General features: G+C 33.7%; 1 protein-coding gene across 1 annotated transcript; it reads left to right on the top strand.

Moving 5' to 3' along the window:
- The first annotated feature begins 870 nt into the window (after positions 1–870).
- On the top strand, positions 871–18,159 carry LOC140152949 (probable tubulin polyglutamylase ttll-15). Its single transcript, XM_072175501.1, has 14 exons — positions 871–1,110; positions 2,387–2,632; positions 3,688–3,807; positions 4,032–4,190; positions 4,679–4,795; positions 5,190–5,256; positions 5,399–5,637; positions 6,523–6,604; positions 7,786–7,894; positions 8,258–8,324; positions 8,686–8,825; positions 15,483–15,579; positions 16,808–16,921; positions 17,378–18,159. The coding sequence occupies exons 2-14, from the start codon at positions 2,387–2,389 to the stop codon at positions 17,495–17,497; spliced, it is 1,677 nt and encodes a 558-aa protein (XP_072031602.1). The 5' UTR covers positions 871–1,110; the 3' UTR covers positions 17,498–18,159.
- Positions 18,160–19,934: the final 1,775 nt, after the last annotated feature.

Below are 19,934 nucleotides of genomic sequence, written 5' to 3' on the forward strand. Positions count from 1 at the left end.
ATATTTTTGCTTATTTTTCCTTTTTTGCCCCAAAATGTGTAAAAATCAACATTTTTTGGATGACCTATATTTTCTTTGAATATTTATCAAATTTCTTAATTTAGGTATAATACAGTGCAGAAAAGACATCTGTTAAAACAGCAATAAATTGTTCCATTTTCCATTTTGGGTTAAATACTCAATTTTCATGCGCGGGATATTTGAAACATAAAATGAAAACATGTCCATTGCACTTTTTCCTCGAGATGTACTATAATATCAAGGTTACGGATATATTATAATCCTTCTTATCTTCACTGATCCATCAGATACCTATTGTTATGAATGATCAATGAAAAGGTTCAGAACTGGGCTACTAATGGTCTGTCAAGTATCTATAGTTATTTTCATGACTGTGTCAACTCAAAAATCATGCAAGGTCGAATGTAGGAAAAGTATGATCAGTTGAGCTGTATTTGCAAAAACAATTATGAATATCCCATTATTTTTTGTGGAAAAATCAAAATCAAAACATACATTTTGCTGCCAACTTTGCAGACTCTTTGTAATATACTTTGGAATCTCATTTGGGCTAAACATCCATCTTCAAGTGAGTGAGCAGCAAATAACAACACATTTTACATGTGCGTTGGTCATATAATGAAAGGCAGACAAATAATGAATAATGAATGATGAAAAAGTTACCTCACTTGTTTTCAGAAACTATGTGACGGGAAACTCAAAATTGACTGTTAGGGGCCTTATTGTCATTCATGTTCCTTCTTGGAAACTTTCTTGAGCACTGACTTGTGACGAAACACGTCACAGTTCAATGATTTAGTTCACCTGTCTCAAGAGTCTGGCTATTCAGTCAACTTGCGACAGATCAGATGGGTCATGTCATGTTATTGTTAATAAAAGGTTTGGAATCAGCCGGGCATGAATCAAGGTTACATTTGTATTGACACGCAAAATAGCGGTATAAAGTATAATCATAGGTATAATCACTGGGTAAATCCAGATACCATAGGGCCTACCTAAAGTAAAAATTGCCCATACGTGTGCACTATCTGAAGAGGCCATCATAAAGTTCACTCTGACGTGTACATTTGTTGTAATTATCAGTGCAAGGTAAGTGTATGTATATACTGTACGTATAAGTATAAATTGTAAACATCAACATTAAACTTAGACCTGCCTGCATGTCTTCGGTCCTATCTTTCAACATACTGACATTTACTGGCCCGATAATGTCATAATGTTAAATAAAGATACCGAGTTACAGTTACTGGAACTACATTAAACTGAGATAAATTTGCCATTCAGGGGCTAGGACACACAATTAATATGACAATTTGAACAACTCTGTTCTCTGCTCTGCTGGAAAATGATGCAGATCCTGCACGATATGCTCGTATAGTGAAGCATACCCCAGCCCGTGAGCCGTAGCTTGAGAGACTACCCTATGACACGTTTACATTTACAATATCTTGCCGCTTCTGTATCTTGATATCCCAATTCCAGAAAATATAGCACTAATTTTTTCACGGCAGTTAAATAAATGCACAGTTTATCCCTTACATAATCATCTATTGTAGCCCACCAACACTGTGGCTATTAAAGAGGCTAGGAAATAATTCCTAATATCTCATACCCTCGTTTGTATGCCTTTATCTAATCCTGCTCCACATGACAAGGATTATTTAGCACTTAAATCCGGCAAGGAGACTGTTCAGTGTAGGACAATTTTAGCCTTGTTTTATAAACATGTTTGCAATTGGCTTATTATAGCCATCACATTCTGACAATACACATAACTGATTGGCCAAAACAATCCATAATTCACTCCGGGAATACACGTTATTATTGCACCCCTGAAGTAACCATTGAGAGGACTTATCAAAATACAGAATTTCAGAGTCAAAGAAGATTGGTATTTTGCGTTTTTAATGGTAACGGGGAGGGGTCATATTTTGTTTTCATTTTTGACTTTTTTACTGTCACCAAAAAGAACACCAAGATACCCCACCCCGTTTTGGGAGGGGTTAAGCAGAAAGGTTCAAAGAGAGCAACTAGCTAGAAAGTGGTTTGTAGGCACTGAAATCACTAGAAGTCATTGAATAAATTTAATTTCTGGTCAGCCTTCTGTGAAATCAGTACTTACAGCCTATTGTCAGAGCTTTCCACAAGAATCTTTTAAACAGGACTAAATTGCGAAGTGATCAGTTATCAAACTTTCTATATACATCTGCGCATTTTCCTTTAACTGTGAGGTATGCTTAAATACAAACGACGCTTAATATAGCGCAGTTCCAAAATTGAGCAATGCTTGGAATCGGTTCATTAAAACAAAAGAATTTATATTGGCTACCAAGTTTATATATCTATATATATTTGAATCTCGTAGATGTCGGACAAAAACGGCGCATCAAATAACAACTCTGACAAAAAGAACGGCAAATCGACTAACGGCAAAAAGGCTCAAGGAAAGAAAACCGACAACAATAATGGTAAAGCCGACGGTAAAAACGGAAAAGCAGACACTAGGAAAGGGACAGCGGAGGAGGGGGAATCGTTGTTGAGTCAAGTCATTCACATCAGTATTATAGTTGTGCTTACTGCTATTCTTATTTCATTGTGGAATACATATCAGGTTAGTGTAGTATGAATTGGTATTCGGGTGGAGTATTAGTTAGACCCTCCCTCGGGTCCGTGAAGAACGACTGGTAATGTAGATTACATAGCATTAAAAACCAACCCAATTGAAACTGGGGCGGGGCTATCATATAATTGACACCAGAATCACGTGCTTAGTTGAACGAATTTTTGGAAGTGAGATCTCTAACACTTCGGAACAGTCTCGGCGTGGGGAGCGGTCACTGAAATTTAGCGTTTAATATAGGAGGTGTGATTAGTGTAGTGGCATCAATTTGTGTAGAAAGAGGAATTGGTTTTGGGCGCTGTGTATTTAGAATCGGGGGGGTGAAGGACTATGACATATTTTGATAGGCTATTATGTTATTATGTAGGCCTATCGTTCCATTATCCAGGCCGGACCGAACCGAGACTGTGGGACAGTCTAAGTATTAGTAGGCACAGACAAGGTATAGGCTCTTGTTGATCCATAAGGAGCCCTCACGAAACATGGGATCTTTATTATGTTCAAGAACCTGAAAAGGTTCCAACCCTTTGGAGAACCTTAATGGTTCTTTGAAGACGGTTTCAAGGATAGTCAAAGAACCCGTTAAGAACCCTTTTTCTAAGGGTGTAAAGTGACTATTGTGTTAGAAATGGTGACGATAATTATTTACTACATTCTTACTGCTGCGATTTCATTTTTGAAAGGAAACAGTTTCGTAGTGCAGTGTAAACCAACTGAAGATCGTTCTTATCATTGCTAGAGTCTCCGTTTTATATAATATACGGATTACGGGAAAGTGCCCTATTTAGATATGGTTTATTACTTATAAATAGCTATTTAAAGGCTGAAATTAGCACTATAAATAACACTGTCAGTGGTATAGTAAACAATACATCTTTGTTATAAATATTACGTTTATTTTTGATACGATGAGTGTATGAGATTTATTACAACTGATGCACTCTATAAGTGTATCAGTGTTTGATAATCACGTTCGTGCATATAATCGTACTTAACTATTGTACACTTATGTCCCTTCACATTGTTGCTAATTTCTATCGATAAAGGAACAACTTGAAAAGAGGCGTCAATGTCTTAATCCCGATCACTACGAAACGACCGCCAGAAATGCTTCAAAAGAGGATGCGAACGGCAGACCTGTGGTGTGGCTCTACGGAGACGCTGATGTAAGTGGGTTGTGGGTGTCTTTTTTTTTGTCTGTTTGTTTGTTTGTTTGGGTTTTTTTTAGTCAGAGTTGTATGTGGGTGGGTTTATGCTGCATGCGGGTGTGGGGTGTGACCAAGGATGTGTTTATTTCATTAACACAATAACAATGCATTTTCACAACCTCAAAACAGAATAAAGATTATTATCAAAGGAAACTTGTAATTTGCAACTTGTAAATTTGCAGGTTCCAAAATGGCTGGACTTGGTAACGGTATTCAACGATATGGGCTATATCTGTGGCGGACCCGGCAACGAATGGGATGTTTTGTGGACTCATCATGCACCATTTGCTAAACCTCTAGATCTAAAAAACGTTGTCAATAGCATGGAAGGACATCAAAAGGTACTTTTGAAAATGTAGACTATTTATAATATTCCCTTATATAGCACATAACTCTAGTTCTAAACACCTATGTTAAATTACCAAGACTTCGTGTGAATTTGCACAAGTGAGACCTATCCATCGAATTTGTAAACATGTTTAGCATTATTTTAATTTAAACTTATTAGAAACATTTTATAGAATCATGGCGCAATTTGGTGTTGAAAGTCCAAACTCTGTTTTCACAGTAGGCCCTCCCCTACTGAAGATTTGTAAGTTTAGATGATCGCTGCGTGTTTTATTTATTTATTTAATTTTTTTTTTACTGTTTTGCATTTTTCACTTTTGTTGTAAAAATCAACACATATTTCCTAGCTTAAACCTGACCTGTTGAATTCAGACTTTGGGAATAGGTATTATATTAGACATTGTACGTCATATACTTTTGTATCCTTTATGGGAATAGGTATTATTTTAGACATCGTCAAATGCTTTTGTATCCTTTATAGGTAAATCATTTCCCCGGCACCAAATGTATCACAGAAGAAGTTCTAGATTCATCTATCTCAAAGTACATCCCTTCTACATTTGTTATGCCTCGTCAAAAGGCCGACTTTCTTAAAGAGGTAAGTAGCCTATACTAGTTACATGTAACATTATATTAATGGGGCGATTTTTAGAATTTTTCTATATTGGTTAACTTAAGACCCTTCAAAAATAGATCGCAAAACCGCATACAAATATGGGTTAATTTTAGTACCGGTACTTGTTATGCAACTATATTGATATATCATGGTCAAAGGCAACGCATTGCAGGATTTATTGTTTTATTGTGTCTGATTAGAGCGCTGACATATTGGAAAATGTTGCCAATCAATATTCACGAAGTCGCGCGATCGACACCTATACAACTTGTCAACTAGGCGACTTTATCATTAGCTGTTTAATTATATCCATACATTGGGCGTTATATCGAATGGATTATCAATATCTCATCATTATTTGTTTTTATTTCATCAGTCCAAAAAGCCTAACAAAGTTTGGATTGAACAGAAGAATGGTGCCAGTATGGTCAAAGATGTCAACGGTAAGAATTTAACTGTTGTTAGAGCTAATCTAAAATACTAAATAAAGGAATGATAGTGCTATTTTATGTCGTAGATTATTGCTGATACATTTTTGTGAAATTTTTTAATTGTTCGGTATTTTACGTCATCTATTCTGAATAGATCTGGACCTATCGACGGAAGGGACAGTGATCCAGGAATATATCGCCAACCCGTACCTAATCGGTAACCGTAAATTTGACATAACCGTCTACGTTCAGCTTACTTCAGTGGATCCATTACGTGTTTATCTTCTGGATACGGACTGGGCTTTGAGAGTAGCACCTCAGGAATACAATCCAATTGATTATAGCAAACCAGAACAGTATATCACAGATTCCTATGTAACGCCTATTACAGCGGTAAGTGTATAATGTTGTTTTACCAATTCTTGAAATACCGTTGGCTAGGCCTATATATAAAGTATTATGCAGTTGCATGTGCCACTTCTTGCAATTGACTATTATGTAGATTTGCATCTTGTAATACCGTTGACTACAAGTTTCATCACATCTTGCAATACCGTTGACTATATAGGCCTATATATGATCCAATTGTGAAGTTATTGCAATATCATTGGTATGACTATTATATAGTTTCACCGCTTTCTTATAATATCATTGACTATAATGTTATCGTACCACTTTTTGCAATATCGTGATTATAATGTATAGGCTAGCCCTAATTGACCATTATGTAGTTTAACACTCCTTGCGGTACCATTGACTATGAATAGTTTTACAAGTTCTTGCAATATCATTGACTTTAGGCCAAAATATTGATGTGTTGCCCTTCAGATATCAGTATCACACCACCAAATAAATCCCCATAGAGATATATGTACTAAATTTGCCTCAAGAAAACGTCATTTTGTTCTTCGCAAGAGCGGCTCAGTTCTTAGCGACAGCTTGAAATTAGCCCTAGCCTGATCCCTCTGACTGGGAAAAAATATAGGTTGACCGTCATTAGTTTTACGACTGGCCCTCGAAGTCTATGATGGCTGGGAATTACCTAATTTACCTGCAAAATCATGTCAGTGTTTCTGTATAGAAAAGACTGCCTATAATCATCAAAAAATACTCGATCTCTCCCATCTGTGGTACACTTGCAGGATTTGATATTACTAATCATGACCAATCCAAATTTAGCCAAAGTTATGCAAATTTCTGCTCATTTCAATGCTTACTTTAGGCCATCCATGAGATAAAATGTTTATAAAATGTTTATTTATATTTTCATTGTTTTAGATACCGGAGTTGAAGAAATTGCACATTGACATGAAACACAACACGAAACAATCTGTTTACGCCCAACTCAAATTTTTCGACAGTAAGTTCCAAACACAATTTGCCTGTAATCTAATAATTTAATAATGTTTTTCGAAGAATTTCATCAGAATTACAGCGAAACGTAATATTTGTATGTTAATTCCAATCTAGTCACAAATGTTATTTCAAGTTACAGTGCACGGCCACGAAGTGACTTCTAAACGTGATTTTGTTAATAATACTAAATATGGCACCTACGAAACTATATTTGATTATTAAAGAAATTCGACTTCAGAATTCGTCTAAAGATAGACACATTGTGATGTGTCCTGAGTAATTTAAATTTGATTATTAATCTCTGTTTACAAAATTAGAATTAGTGAATATGACATTATGTTAGGAAAACCCCAGGAAGTGATGTAATGAGAAAGGTGAATGTTTATAAATTAATCTTGGGAATTCCCAGATTGTTCATCTAAGTGCATTGCCTAATGCTTATTGGAAATTCCCATTTCTAAAATGGAATGTGACAGAATGGTCTATTAATAGATTGTGAGTATAAAAGGTGAAAGCAATTTAGTTTGCTCTGGGCAGAATATGAAGAGAGACTGTAGACTCCATATAATGTGTTGATCGTCGTCGTGCTTCCAAAGAGGTATATATTTGAACCAGTTTACATAGGCAATAAAGTGCTATTTAAATACAGCAACGAAGGAGATTTTGAGTATATGAAGGTACTCCTATTCCTCAAAGGATTAAAGATCTTCTGCCGACTTGCTGGAGTCTGGTTTATAAACAACACATCTGTCAATAAAAAGGATCAGTGCAGAAGAAGCCTGTTTCCTGGAGAATGATAGTGATTGGCGAAAGAATCATCTTAGCTGTAGAAAGTGTCAACTGTGTAAGGATTCGAGTGTTTGGAGAAAGCAGCATCATTTCTGTGCGAGGATTTTTACGCAAAGGATATATAAATGCAAGTGTACAATGGATTTCGCTGAACAATGATTTTCGTAGGATAAGACTGCTGCTTAAGTATATTAAGATGAAAATTGTGATTGTGGGATTATATTGTATGTGCATTATTGTTCATGTACCAATCATATTTTACTTTTAATTAAAGACCAGATATCGTTAACTTAATCAAACAGGGTATTATTGTTTGCATTCGTGTTAATTTGGGTAAAAGGTGATTACGGCTCGTAATATAACAACATGAATTCATTTTTATTAAATCTTGCGCAGACAAAGACCCTGACACAATTGACGGTCAAATTATGGAAGCAGTGCGAGATGTATTTGTTGCCAAGCGAGATGAACTTCGCAAGGCTCTTCAAGGTTATATACGACCAAAGTAAGCTCCTGTTTCTCATCCTCTTCCTCCCCTTCTTTCTTTTCAACCCATCTTTAGCTTAGGTTCCAGCTCGTCCATCTCCTTAATCTCCCTCCTCTTACTTATACTTTTTTTACCTTCTCATCTTAATACTCTACTTATTTCTTATTTTTTCTGCTTTCTGATTCGTCTTTCATGACCACCACCTTTCTCCCTTTTGTTATATTTTCTTCACTATCTTTTTCATCCTCTCTTGGTTTTCTTGCGCCCCATTCTGAACGTTGCCATACTTTAACCACAACAGCTCCTTTAAACCTAACACACATATAGATGTATTGTTCCTTTCTTTATTGGCATAATTCTACATTTGCGTTATATTTTCAGCCTTTTCTTCGAATTATTTAAGTTTGACTTTGCACTGGACGAAAATCTCAAGGTTCACCTTTTAAAGGTAAGCAAGAGAAATTTCTCTAAAATATCGCCAAACATAATTGAGTTTAGGACACGGAGAAGCCCCTGGGAGAATTTCGGGCCGGTATTCTCGTAGTTGTCAGCATTCAAAACCATTGTAATAACGAGATTTTTAACTTTAACCAATTCCTTCTATTTTGAGAATGTAAACTGCCCATGTCTTAAGTATTGTATACGAATCATTTTTTATTCATAAGTATTGATATAAGTTTGTACAAGTGGGACATAATTTTAACACTTTGAAGAAAGACTTAATTCTCAAATGTTCGTAAGTATACTTTGCATGACATTACCATAGTTCTTGTATTGCCAAATTTACTGATTTCTGATTTTCTGAACAGGCCGATACTCTACCAAGTGATATAGTTAGCGAACTTGCAGATAAAAATGAAGAGCATAAAGAAATTTACAAACAAGCTTTGTACGCTGGCCTGAGTCTAACGGGTGTTGCAGGTGTGGTGCCTAACAGCCGCAATCATAGGTAAATAGTGTGCATATGTGGGTTGAAGGGCGATGTGGAGGGTGTTGATGGGGTGGGTGTTGATGGGGTGGGTGTGAGGTATTTTCAAATCAGTCTGTATTACTGTCCCGTTTCTTGCTGTAATGTCGTTATAGATGACCAGTTCATTACAAAAACATAGTTGACTTTTAATGTAGCTTTTCCAATTCAATAGCACACACTGTTGCTATATACCACCTCTGGCAGTGTCATCGTTGATGATTTGCAGTGAAACCACTTTAAAAATTACTGTAAGCAATTTTACTATTTCTTGGAATAATATTGCCTGTGATATAATTTTACCACTTCGTGCAATGTTGATGGCTATAATATAGCTTTTGAATTCTAACAATACCATGGACTATATGTAGCTGTATCACTTGTAATATTATTGACTATAATGTAGTTTTACGGTTACCACTAATTGCAATATCAATTACTACCCAGCAAACACAAAAATGTTCTTAAAACGTTATAAACGTGTTATAAATACTTTACGGTTTTATTAAACACATTTTGATAACATATTTTTTGTGTTATATAAAGGTCATAAAAACGTTTTATATGAAAAAACAACAACATTTAATTCATTAATGTCAAAATGTTACTGTAAAATAATTTTTTGCATCAAGTTTCCAAAAATGTAGTTTTAATGTTTTTAAAAGGTTGTATAACCCGACAATAAAACGTATTCAATAAAACGTTTTGTGTTTGCTAGGTTATATGTTTACTTCATGTAGTATTAATTAATTATATAATGTAATTTTAGCAAATACCAATGACGGTTATCCATTAAATGTAATATAGTTTTACAACTTCTTTGCAATGCAATATCAATGAATATAATATTATTTATTGTACCACTTGTAATACCATCGACTATAATGTAGTTACCACTTCTTGCAATACCAATTAATATGAAGTTTTACCACTTCTTGCAATACCAATTAATATGAAGTCTTACCACTTCTTGCAATACCAATTAATATGAAGTTTTACCACTTCTTGCAATACTAATTACTACAATGTAGTTTTACCACTTCTTGCAATACCAATTACTACAATGTAGTTTTACCACTTCTTGCAATACCAATTACTACAATGTAGTTTTACCACTTCTTGCAATACCAATTACTACAATGTAGTTTTACCACTTCTTGCAATACTAATTACTACAATGTAGTTTTACCACTTCTTGCAATACCAATTACTACAATGTAGTTTTACCACTTCTTGCAATACCAATTACTACAATGTAGTTTTACCACTTCTTGCAATACCAATTAATATGAAGTTTTACCACTTCTTGCAATACTAATTACTACAATGTAGTTTTACCACTTCTTGCAATACCAATTACTACAATGTAGTTTTACCACTTCTTGCAATACCAATTACTACAATGTAGTTTTACCACTTCTTGCAATACCAATTACTACAATGTAGTTTTACCACTTCTTGCAATACTAATTACTACAATGTAGTTTTACCACTTCTTGCAATACCAATTACTACAATGTAGTTTTACCACTTCTTGCAATACCAATTACTACAATGTAGTTTTACCACTTCTTGCAATACCAATTAATATGAAGTTTTACCACTTCTTGCAATACTAATTACTACAATGTAGTTTTACCACTTCTTGCAATACCAATTACTACAATGTAGTTTTACCACTTCTTGCAATACCAATTACTACAATGTAGTTTTACCACTTCTTGCAATACCAATTACTACAATGTAGTTTTACCACTTCTTGCAATACTAATTACTACAATGTAGTTTTACCACTTCTTGCAATACCAATTACTACAATGTAGTTTTACCACTTCTTGCAATACCAATTACTACAATGTAGTTTTACCACTTCTTGCAATACCAATTAATATGAAGTTTTACCACTTCTTGCAATACTAATTACTACAATGTAGTTTTACCACTTCTTGCAATACCAATTACTACAATGTAGTTTTACCACTTCTTGCAATACCAATTACTACAATGTAGTTTTACCACTTCTTGCAATACCAATTAATATGAAGTTTTACCACTTCTTGCAATACTAATTACTACAATGTAGTTTTACCACTTCTTGCAATACTAATTACTACAATGTAGTTTTACCACTTCTTGCAATACCAATTACTACAATGTAGTTTTACCACTTCATGCAATACCAATTACTACAATGTAGTTTTACCACTTCTTGCAATACCAATTACTACAATGTAGTTTTACCACTTCTTGCAATACCAATTACTATGTAGTTTTACCACTTCATGCAATACCAATTACTACAATGTAGTTTTACCACTTGCAATACTAATTACTACAATGTAGTTTTACCACTTCTTGCAATACCAATTACTACAATGTAGTTTTACCACTTCATGCAATACCAATTACTACAATGTAGTTTTACCACTTGCAATACTAATTACTACAATGTAGTTTTACCACTTCTTGCAATACCAATTACTACAATGTAGGTTTACCACTTCTTGCAATACCAATTACTATAATGTAGTTTTACCACTTCTTGCAATACTAATTACTACAATGTAGTTTTACCACTTCTTGCAATACTAATTACTACAATGTAGTTTTATCACTTCTTGCAATACCAATTACTACAATGTAGTTTTACCACTTCATGCAATACCAATTACTACAATGTAGTTTTACCACTTCTTGCAATACCAATTACTTACTATAATGTAGTTTTACCACTTCTTGCAATACCAATTACTACAATGTAGTTTTACCACTTCTTGCAATACCAATTACTACAATGTAGTTTTTCCACTTCTTGCAATACTAATTACTACAATGTAGTTTTACCACTTCTTGCAATACTAATTACTACAATGTAGTTTTACCACTTCTTGCAATACTAATTACTATAATGTAGTTTTACCACTTCTTGCAATACCAATTACTACAATGTAGTTTTTACCACTTCTTGCAATACCAATTACTACAATGTAGTTTTACCACTTCTTGCAATACCAATTACTACAATGTAGTTTTACCACTTCTTGCAATACCAATTACTACAATGTAGTTTTACCACTTCTTGCAATACTAATTACTACAATGTAGTTTTACCACTTCTTGCAATACCAATTACTACAATGTAGTTTTACCACTTCTTGCAATACCAATTACTATAATGTAGTTTTACCACTTCTTGCAATACTAATTACTACAATGTAGTTTTACCACTTCTTGCAATACTAATTACTACAATGTAGTTTTACCACTTCATGCAATACCAATTACTACAATGTAGTTTTACCACTTCTTGCAATACCAATTACTACAATGTAGTTTTACCACTTCTTGCAATACCAATTGCTACAATGTAGTTTTACCACTTCTTGCAATACTAATTACTACAATGTAGTTTTACCACTTGCAATACCAATTACTACAATGTAGTTTTACCACTTCTTGCAATACCAATTACTTACTATAATGTAGTTTTACCACTTCTTGCAATACCAATTACTACAATGTAGTTTTACCACTTCTTGCAATACCAATTACTACAATGTAGTTTTTCCACTTCTTGCAATACTAATTACTACAATGTAGTTTTACCACTTCTTGCAATACTAATTACTACAATGTAGTTTTACCACTTCTTGCAATACTAATTACTATAATGTAGTTTTACCACATCTTGCAATACCAATTACTACAATGTAGTTTTTACCACTTCTTGCAATACCAATTACTACAATGTAGTTTTACCACTTCTTGCAATACCAATTACTACAATGTAGTTTTACCACTTCTTGCAATACCAATTACTACAATGTAGTTTTACCACTTCTTGCAATACTAATTACTACAATGTAGTTTTACCACTTCTTGCAATACCAATTACTACAATGTAGTTTTACCACTTCTTGCAATACCAATTACTATAATGTAGTTTTACCACTTCTTGCAATACCAATTACTACAATGTAGTTTTACCACTTCTTGCAATACCAATTACTATAATGTAGTTTTACCACTTCTTGCAATACTAATTACTATAATGTAGTTTTACCACTTCTTGCAATACCAATTACTACAATGTAGTTTGACCACTTCTTGCAATATCAATTACTACAATGTAGGTTTATCACTTCTTGCAATACCAATTACTACAATGTAGTTTTACCACTTCTTGCAATACCAATTACTACAATGTAGTTTTACCACTTCTTGCAATACCAATTACTATAATGTAGTTTTACCACTTCTTGCAATACCAATTACTACAATGTAGTTTTACCACTTCTTGCAATACCAATTACTATAATGTAGTTTTACCACTTCTTGCAATACTAATTACTATAATGTAGTTTTACCACTTCTTGCAATACCAATTACTACAATGTAGTTTGACCACTTCTTGCAATATCAATTACTACAATGTAGGTTTATCACTTCTTGCAATACCAATCACTACAATGTAGTTTTACCACTTCTTGCAATACCAATTACTATAATGTAGTTTTATCACTTCTTGCAATACCAATTACTATAATGTAGTTTTACCACTTCTTGTAATATCAATTAATACAATGTAGGTTTATCACTTCTTGCAATACCAATTACTACAATGTAGTTTGACCACTTCTTGCAATATCAATTACTACAATGTAGGTTTATCACTTCTTGCAATACCAATTACTACAATGTAGTTTGACCACTTCTTGCAATACCAATTACTACAATGTAGTTTTACCACTTCTTGCAATACCAATTACTACAATGTAGTTTGACCACTTCTTGCAATATCAATTACTACAATGTAGGTTTATCACTTCTTGCAATACCAATTACTACAATGTAGTTTGACCACTTCTTGCAATACCAATTACTACAATGTAGTTTGACCACTTCTTGCAATATCAATTACTACAATGTAGGTTTATCACTTCTTGCAATACCAATTACTATAATGTAGTTTTACCACTTCTTGTAATATCAATTAATACAATGTAGGTTTATCACTTCTTGCAATACCAATTACTACAATGTAGTTTTACCACTTCTTGCAATACCAATTACTACAATGTAATTTTACCACTTCTTGCAATACCAATTACTACAATGTAGTTTGACCACTTCTTGCAATATCAATTACTACAATGTAGGTTTATCACTTCTTGCAATACCAATTACTACAATGTAGTTTGACCACTTCTTGCAATATCAATTACTACAATGTAGTTTTACCACTTCTTGCAATACCAATTACTATAATGTAGTTTTACCACTTCTTGCAATACCAATTATTACAATGTAGTTTGACCACTTCTTGCAATATCAATTACTACAATGGAGTTTTACCACTTCTTGCAATACCAATTACTATAATGTAGTTTTACCACTTTTTGCAATACCAATTACTACAATGTAGTTTTACCACTTCTTGCAATATCAATTAATACAATGTAGGTTTATCACTTCTTGCAATACCAATTACTACAATGTAGTTTTACCACTTCTTGCAATATCAATTACTACAATGTAGTTTTACCACTTCTTGCAATACCAATTACTACAATGTAGTTTTACCACTTCTTGCAATACCAATTACTATAATGTAGTTTTACCACTTCTTGCAATACCAATTACTACAATGTAGTTTTACTACTTCTTGCAATACCAATTACTATAATGTAGTTTTACCACTTCTTGCAATACTAATTACTATGTAGTTTTACCACGTCTTGCAATATCAATTACTACAATGTAGGTTTATCACTTCTTGCAATACCAATAACTACAGTGTAGTTTTACCACTTTTTGTAATAACAATTACTTCAATGTAGTTTTACAACTTCTTGCAATACCAATTACTACAATGTAGTTTTACCACTTCTTGCAATATCAATTACTACAATGTAGGTTTATCACTTCTTGCAATACCAATAACTACAGTGTAGTTTTACCACTTTTTGTAATAACAGTTACTTCAATGTAGTTTTACAACTTCTTGCAATACCAATTACTACAATGTAGTTTTACCACTTCTTGCAATACCAATTACTACAATGTAGTTTTACCACTTCTTGCAATACCAAATACTACAATGTAGTTTTACCACTTCTTGCAATATCAATTACTACAATGTAGGTTTATCACTTCTTGCAATACCAATAACTACAGTGTAGTTTTACCACTTCTTGTAATAACAATTACTTCAATGTAGTTTTACAACTTCTTGCAATACCAATTACTACAATGTAGTTTTACCACTTCTTGCAATACCAATTACTACAATGTAGTTTTACCACTTCTTGCAATAACAATGACTACAAGACTAAAGACTAGCTTCTTGCCACATCTTTGCAGTACCATTGACTATATAATGTAGTTTTACCAAATATTGTAATACCATTGCTAATATAATGTAGTTTTACTAGATCTTGCAGTACCATTGACTATAATATTATGAATTATATAGTTTTACCACATCTTGCAATACCATTGATAATTATAGTTTTACCACATCTTACAATACCATATAGCTATATAATGTATAGTTTTATCACTTCTTGCAATTATTTTACTTTTTGAAATGCCACTGATAATGTAGTTGTACCACTTTTTGCTGTTTATTCTTTCTAGTGCTGAGGACGTATTAGCTATGAAAGTTCGTGATTGTGACATCCAAGCTGCTACAGATAGATGTCATCTACCTATATGCGAGACATGTGGTAAACAGGTACGTGTACATAATAATGATTGCACGATGTTTTCATATTGCTTTGTAGTTATTTTCCCCCATGGGCATGATTTTCACTGGCAGGGGAAACTAACGAAAACCTCGTTATTACCAATAGCTGCAATACATATGCTGTAGAGATTCATCAGGTTTGTTATTGTTCAAATATTACAGATTGTTTTACAAAACTAAAATATTTGTGGTGAAATGATGGTAAAAACTCACCAACTGACGTTTCATCCGTCTTGTTCAGTCAGATTTCTTAAGATATACTGACGAAATCCGACTGAACAAGACGGATAAAACGTCAGTTGGTGAGTTTTTACCATCATTTCACCATTTTGGTTTTGTAATATTTGCAATGCATATGGAAATAAAAATGTAACCATGCAGTGGCTTCCTTGATCCATTTCCTGAATAAGATCAATGTATTAATATGCAGAAATAAACTGTACAGCTCTGTATTCATGGTATTATTTGAGGTAAATAACAAGAATTGGAAAAATATGACTTGAAAGCCCTACTCGGTTAGTAACTATTTTAAACTGTTGCAATTTGGTCACGCACAGCATCTTGCGAATGGTAATGAGCTTTGGCAAAACTGCATTGCTCATTTCATAGCGAGCGTGTAGATGAATTCAAATATCACAGATATATATATTTGTGTAGGTTTTGTGGTTCTTGAGTTATGTTGTAAAGAGGGCCAAAACAACAACACTTTTGTAAAACGTACATAACTCATTAACAACAATAAAATCAAGCACGTTTCACAGTATATGATTTGTAGAATGAACTTGTTGCAAAACATCAAGGTGCTATTTTTCAATAATATATTGATCTAGATAATGAAAATTGATTTTTTAGTTGCTTCGACCAACAATACCTCGTCTACCCTTAAAGAGATGCACAATATATAATATATTTGCTTGAGATTCCTCTAGAAAAGAACCAAGGCTGCATGCCTTTTGCGAAATTGTTACTTTTTTTTAGATATATCTGAATTTCTTGCACATGACATCTGATACTACTGCTTAATTTGATCGATTTAGTTGTGACATGTGTCGCTTTGGGGATGCGTTAGATATGTTGTATTGAGATAAATGATAAAATTGATCGGGCCATGTTTCTACAAACATTACGAATTATGTTGTATTAAATTGCACTACGAATTATGTCGTATTAAAAACATTTATAACTCGTTTTTCCTGTTAAATACTCTTTTATTCAGGAATGTGTTTTGTGCTACCAATGTACAACAGAAGATGAGAGATTTATGATGAAGGAAGCCTATTTAGAACATGTCAACAGACATCTAACCCGACGCATCTATCCAGAAAGAATGGTACGTGATTGGTGACTGCCTAAAGTTATTAGGATTATTATGGTATGGTTTTAGGGATAGGATTAATGTTCGGGTGTAGGGTTGGGTTAGGTTTAAGGTTAAGATTAAGGGTTTTGAGATTACGGTAACAAGGATAAGATCATTCTGCTATGACTTAATTGCTCCATAGAACACGGCAATTGTCAAAATTGACTTGTGTGTTGAATGAACCAAAGTACAGTTGCATCCTTCTTACGTAATGAACCATAAATTTGTAACCGAACGTAACGATGTGTGACATTGGAAATTGGACCATGTGTGTAATGCAAAATAGGCTGCCAATATCCTTTTATAGGTTTTATATTTTGTCAAAGACTTCAATTTATTTTAAAAGGTCTTGAAATTTAAATAAAATGTGCTCACTTGAATCAAATGAGATAACTAATTTGAATTTCTATTATCTTCTTTTCATCGCAGACTCAAGAGGAAGCAAAGAATTACGACTATCACAAAGATGATCATCTGGCTCCAAGGGACCGTCTCATAAGGGAGTGGTTCAGAGGAAAATGCGTTGAGGAGGCTTACTGGTGCTCATAGAAGACGTTCTACCATCCTAATTTATTAACACTAACTAAAGGATGTCAAATCAACATCCATTATTTTATTTTTATGAAATGGGTTTTATGCCATATTTGGCTCCATTTCTTTGTGACCACTGCTGTAAGAACTAGAGATCCACCAGAGATGGGAATGCCTAAAGATGTTATTGTTTTGCGTCAAAACCTGATTAGAAGCTTTTGTTGAGAGGTTTTGACATGCAGCTGATTATACCACACAATGTCAGATATTTTGTTATCTGACGTGGGTTATTGGATGTTATAATATACTTTTAATGCACCGTGGGATGAATGGCAATTAGCAATAATTTTACTTAGGTGGAATGGCATGATTACATGTAAAATGTACATGTACATTCGTTCATACACCGTGGAATGAGATGTCACTAACATAGTGTAGTTCGAAGTTATGATTCTTATGATTCTTATTTTTAAAACAAAAATGTTGGTAAAAATGTGTTTTAAAATCATTTTTTGGAAGAAATTTGTAATTAACACTTTAACTCGGTGAAAATGTTTCATTCTGTGTTTAAAATGTAAGGTTGGGCAATTTTAAACATATCAACTTTTCTTAAACTTTATTTGAGTCGTAGGAACACATTCCGCATTGCAGTGTAATTTTTTGCCTTATAACATGTAACTTTATAATAAATAATGTTAGAAATGCTAAATATAGCATAATAGATGCTTTCAGGGTAAAAACTAAGCTAAATCCTAATCTCAACTAATAGACTATTTAAAACAAACAAAAGAAAACGATACTTTTCGGTGTATGCGTTGTTTTTTCATGAAGTCCAAAATAAAAGATACAACCACCGCTAGAGAACACCAAAGCTTCAGGGTGTCCCAGAAAAAAAATTACCGGGTGAATGAATTTGGACATAGCCTAAGTATAGATTTAAGCATCAGAATCCACAAATTTAAAAAACAGCATGTAGCCCATCTTATCTGCATCTTATACGTTATATTTATTTCAATCGTTTGACTGATTGCCAAGAAATGAGCGCTATTACATAACGAATGCGTCAATTCTCTTCATTCCAAGTTTGAAGGAAAGATCACTCAACACAATGCGCACTTGTGGTTAACATGTCAATGGACTTTTCGCTCTTTTTAAAACAATCTGTTTTTTGCAAAAACGTTTAATTTAGGTTGTATTCAAATTTGAAAATACTGCACGATATAAAAAAAATACGAAAGCTTGCATGTAAGATGAAATATCTTTATTCGTTAACGTTAATATAATTATTGCATAAAGAATTATTCATAAAGAATTCTAGCGGACTAAAAAGTTAAATTTTCTCAAACTTTAATGTTTTTGAACTATATCCAAGAAATGCTAATGCAAAATTTAAATCTTGAACATCTACATACACAGCAAACACCCACCAGCACTGGACCAGTAAAAGGGCCCATTTGCACTGGCCCAGTACTGGACCAGGGTTGGGCCACATAAAGTGAGCGCCAGCACTGGACCAAACCAAGTCGGTCACAACTGGTCCAATATAGTGTGTCACTTATGGACCACATAATGTCGCCAGAGCTGGCCCAACGCTGACCGGGCTTCCGTGTGGCCCAGCATTGGCGCTCACTTTATCTGGCCCACATGTGGTGGGTGACGTGCTCACACTAGCGAAACAATCAATTAAATTCAGTTTTCCGACTATAATCAAATTAAGTAATTCTTGGCCAAACTGGAACACTGTGAACGCTAGTGGCTCCGCGATAAACACACGCGAATATAGCGCAGTACAGAAGAAAGTATACACGCGCCTTGCAGTTGCACTGCGTACACGCTTAGTACACTACCTACTATATGGTGACTACGTGGATGCAACGCGCAAGTTCCAGTTTGGCCAAGAATTACTTAATTTGATTATAGGCTTGGCTATGCCCGGGGGCTAGGGCTATTTGAATTGATATTTTTAGTGGAAGTGCAACTTTTGCGGGAACTTTGATTTTATTTTCAAATCTTGGTGTATGGCTACAAATTTGGTACCAAATGAAAGCTAACAGATTAAATTTTATTTTTTATTATTGAAAAGTAGGCCTAAATATAAATATTGTATGAAGGAATATTTTTACAGTGATTTTACTATTTTAATAGCTCATTTTTGACAATTTAATAGGAATATTTAGGCATGTTTAAATTTCAACTTATACTTCTATCCTATCGGTAGGGAAAAATCTAAACAATATTTCATGTCCCTTTGATTTCTAGACCATCCTCTAGCGCCTACTGATTTACGGGCCGGGTCCAGATTTGACCCTCACCATTTTGTAACAGAGATTCGTGCCCCCGTGTATAATTAATTTTGTGAGGTAGGCCTATACAACTTTTAAAGCATTTTATATAATATTTATTCTGTTTTTATTCATATAATTTACCTATCATTTCTTTGGGCCCCGGGTTTGGG

This window comes from Amphiura filiformis, chromosome 5 (genome assembly GCF_039555335.1).
Source record: "Amphiura filiformis chromosome 5, Afil_fr2py, whole genome shotgun sequence".
NCBI lineage: Eukaryota > Metazoa > Echinodermata > Ophiuroidea > Amphilepidida > Amphiuridae > Amphiura > Amphiura filiformis.

Bases quoted from the DNA above. Each gene is read 5' to 3' on its own strand.
- LOC140152949 (XM_072175501.1), top strand. From the start codon at position 2,387: ATGTCGGACAAAAACGGCGCATCAAATAACAACTCTGACAAAAAGAAC. The intron at 5,257-5,398 runs GTAAGAATTTAA...TATTCTGAATAG, and splicing joins TATGGTCAAAGATGTCAACG to ATCTGGACCTATCGACGGAA. The intron at 15,580-16,807 runs GTACGTGTACAT...TCTTTTATTCAG, and splicing joins GCGAGACATGTGGTAAACAG to GAATGTGTTTTGTGCTACCA.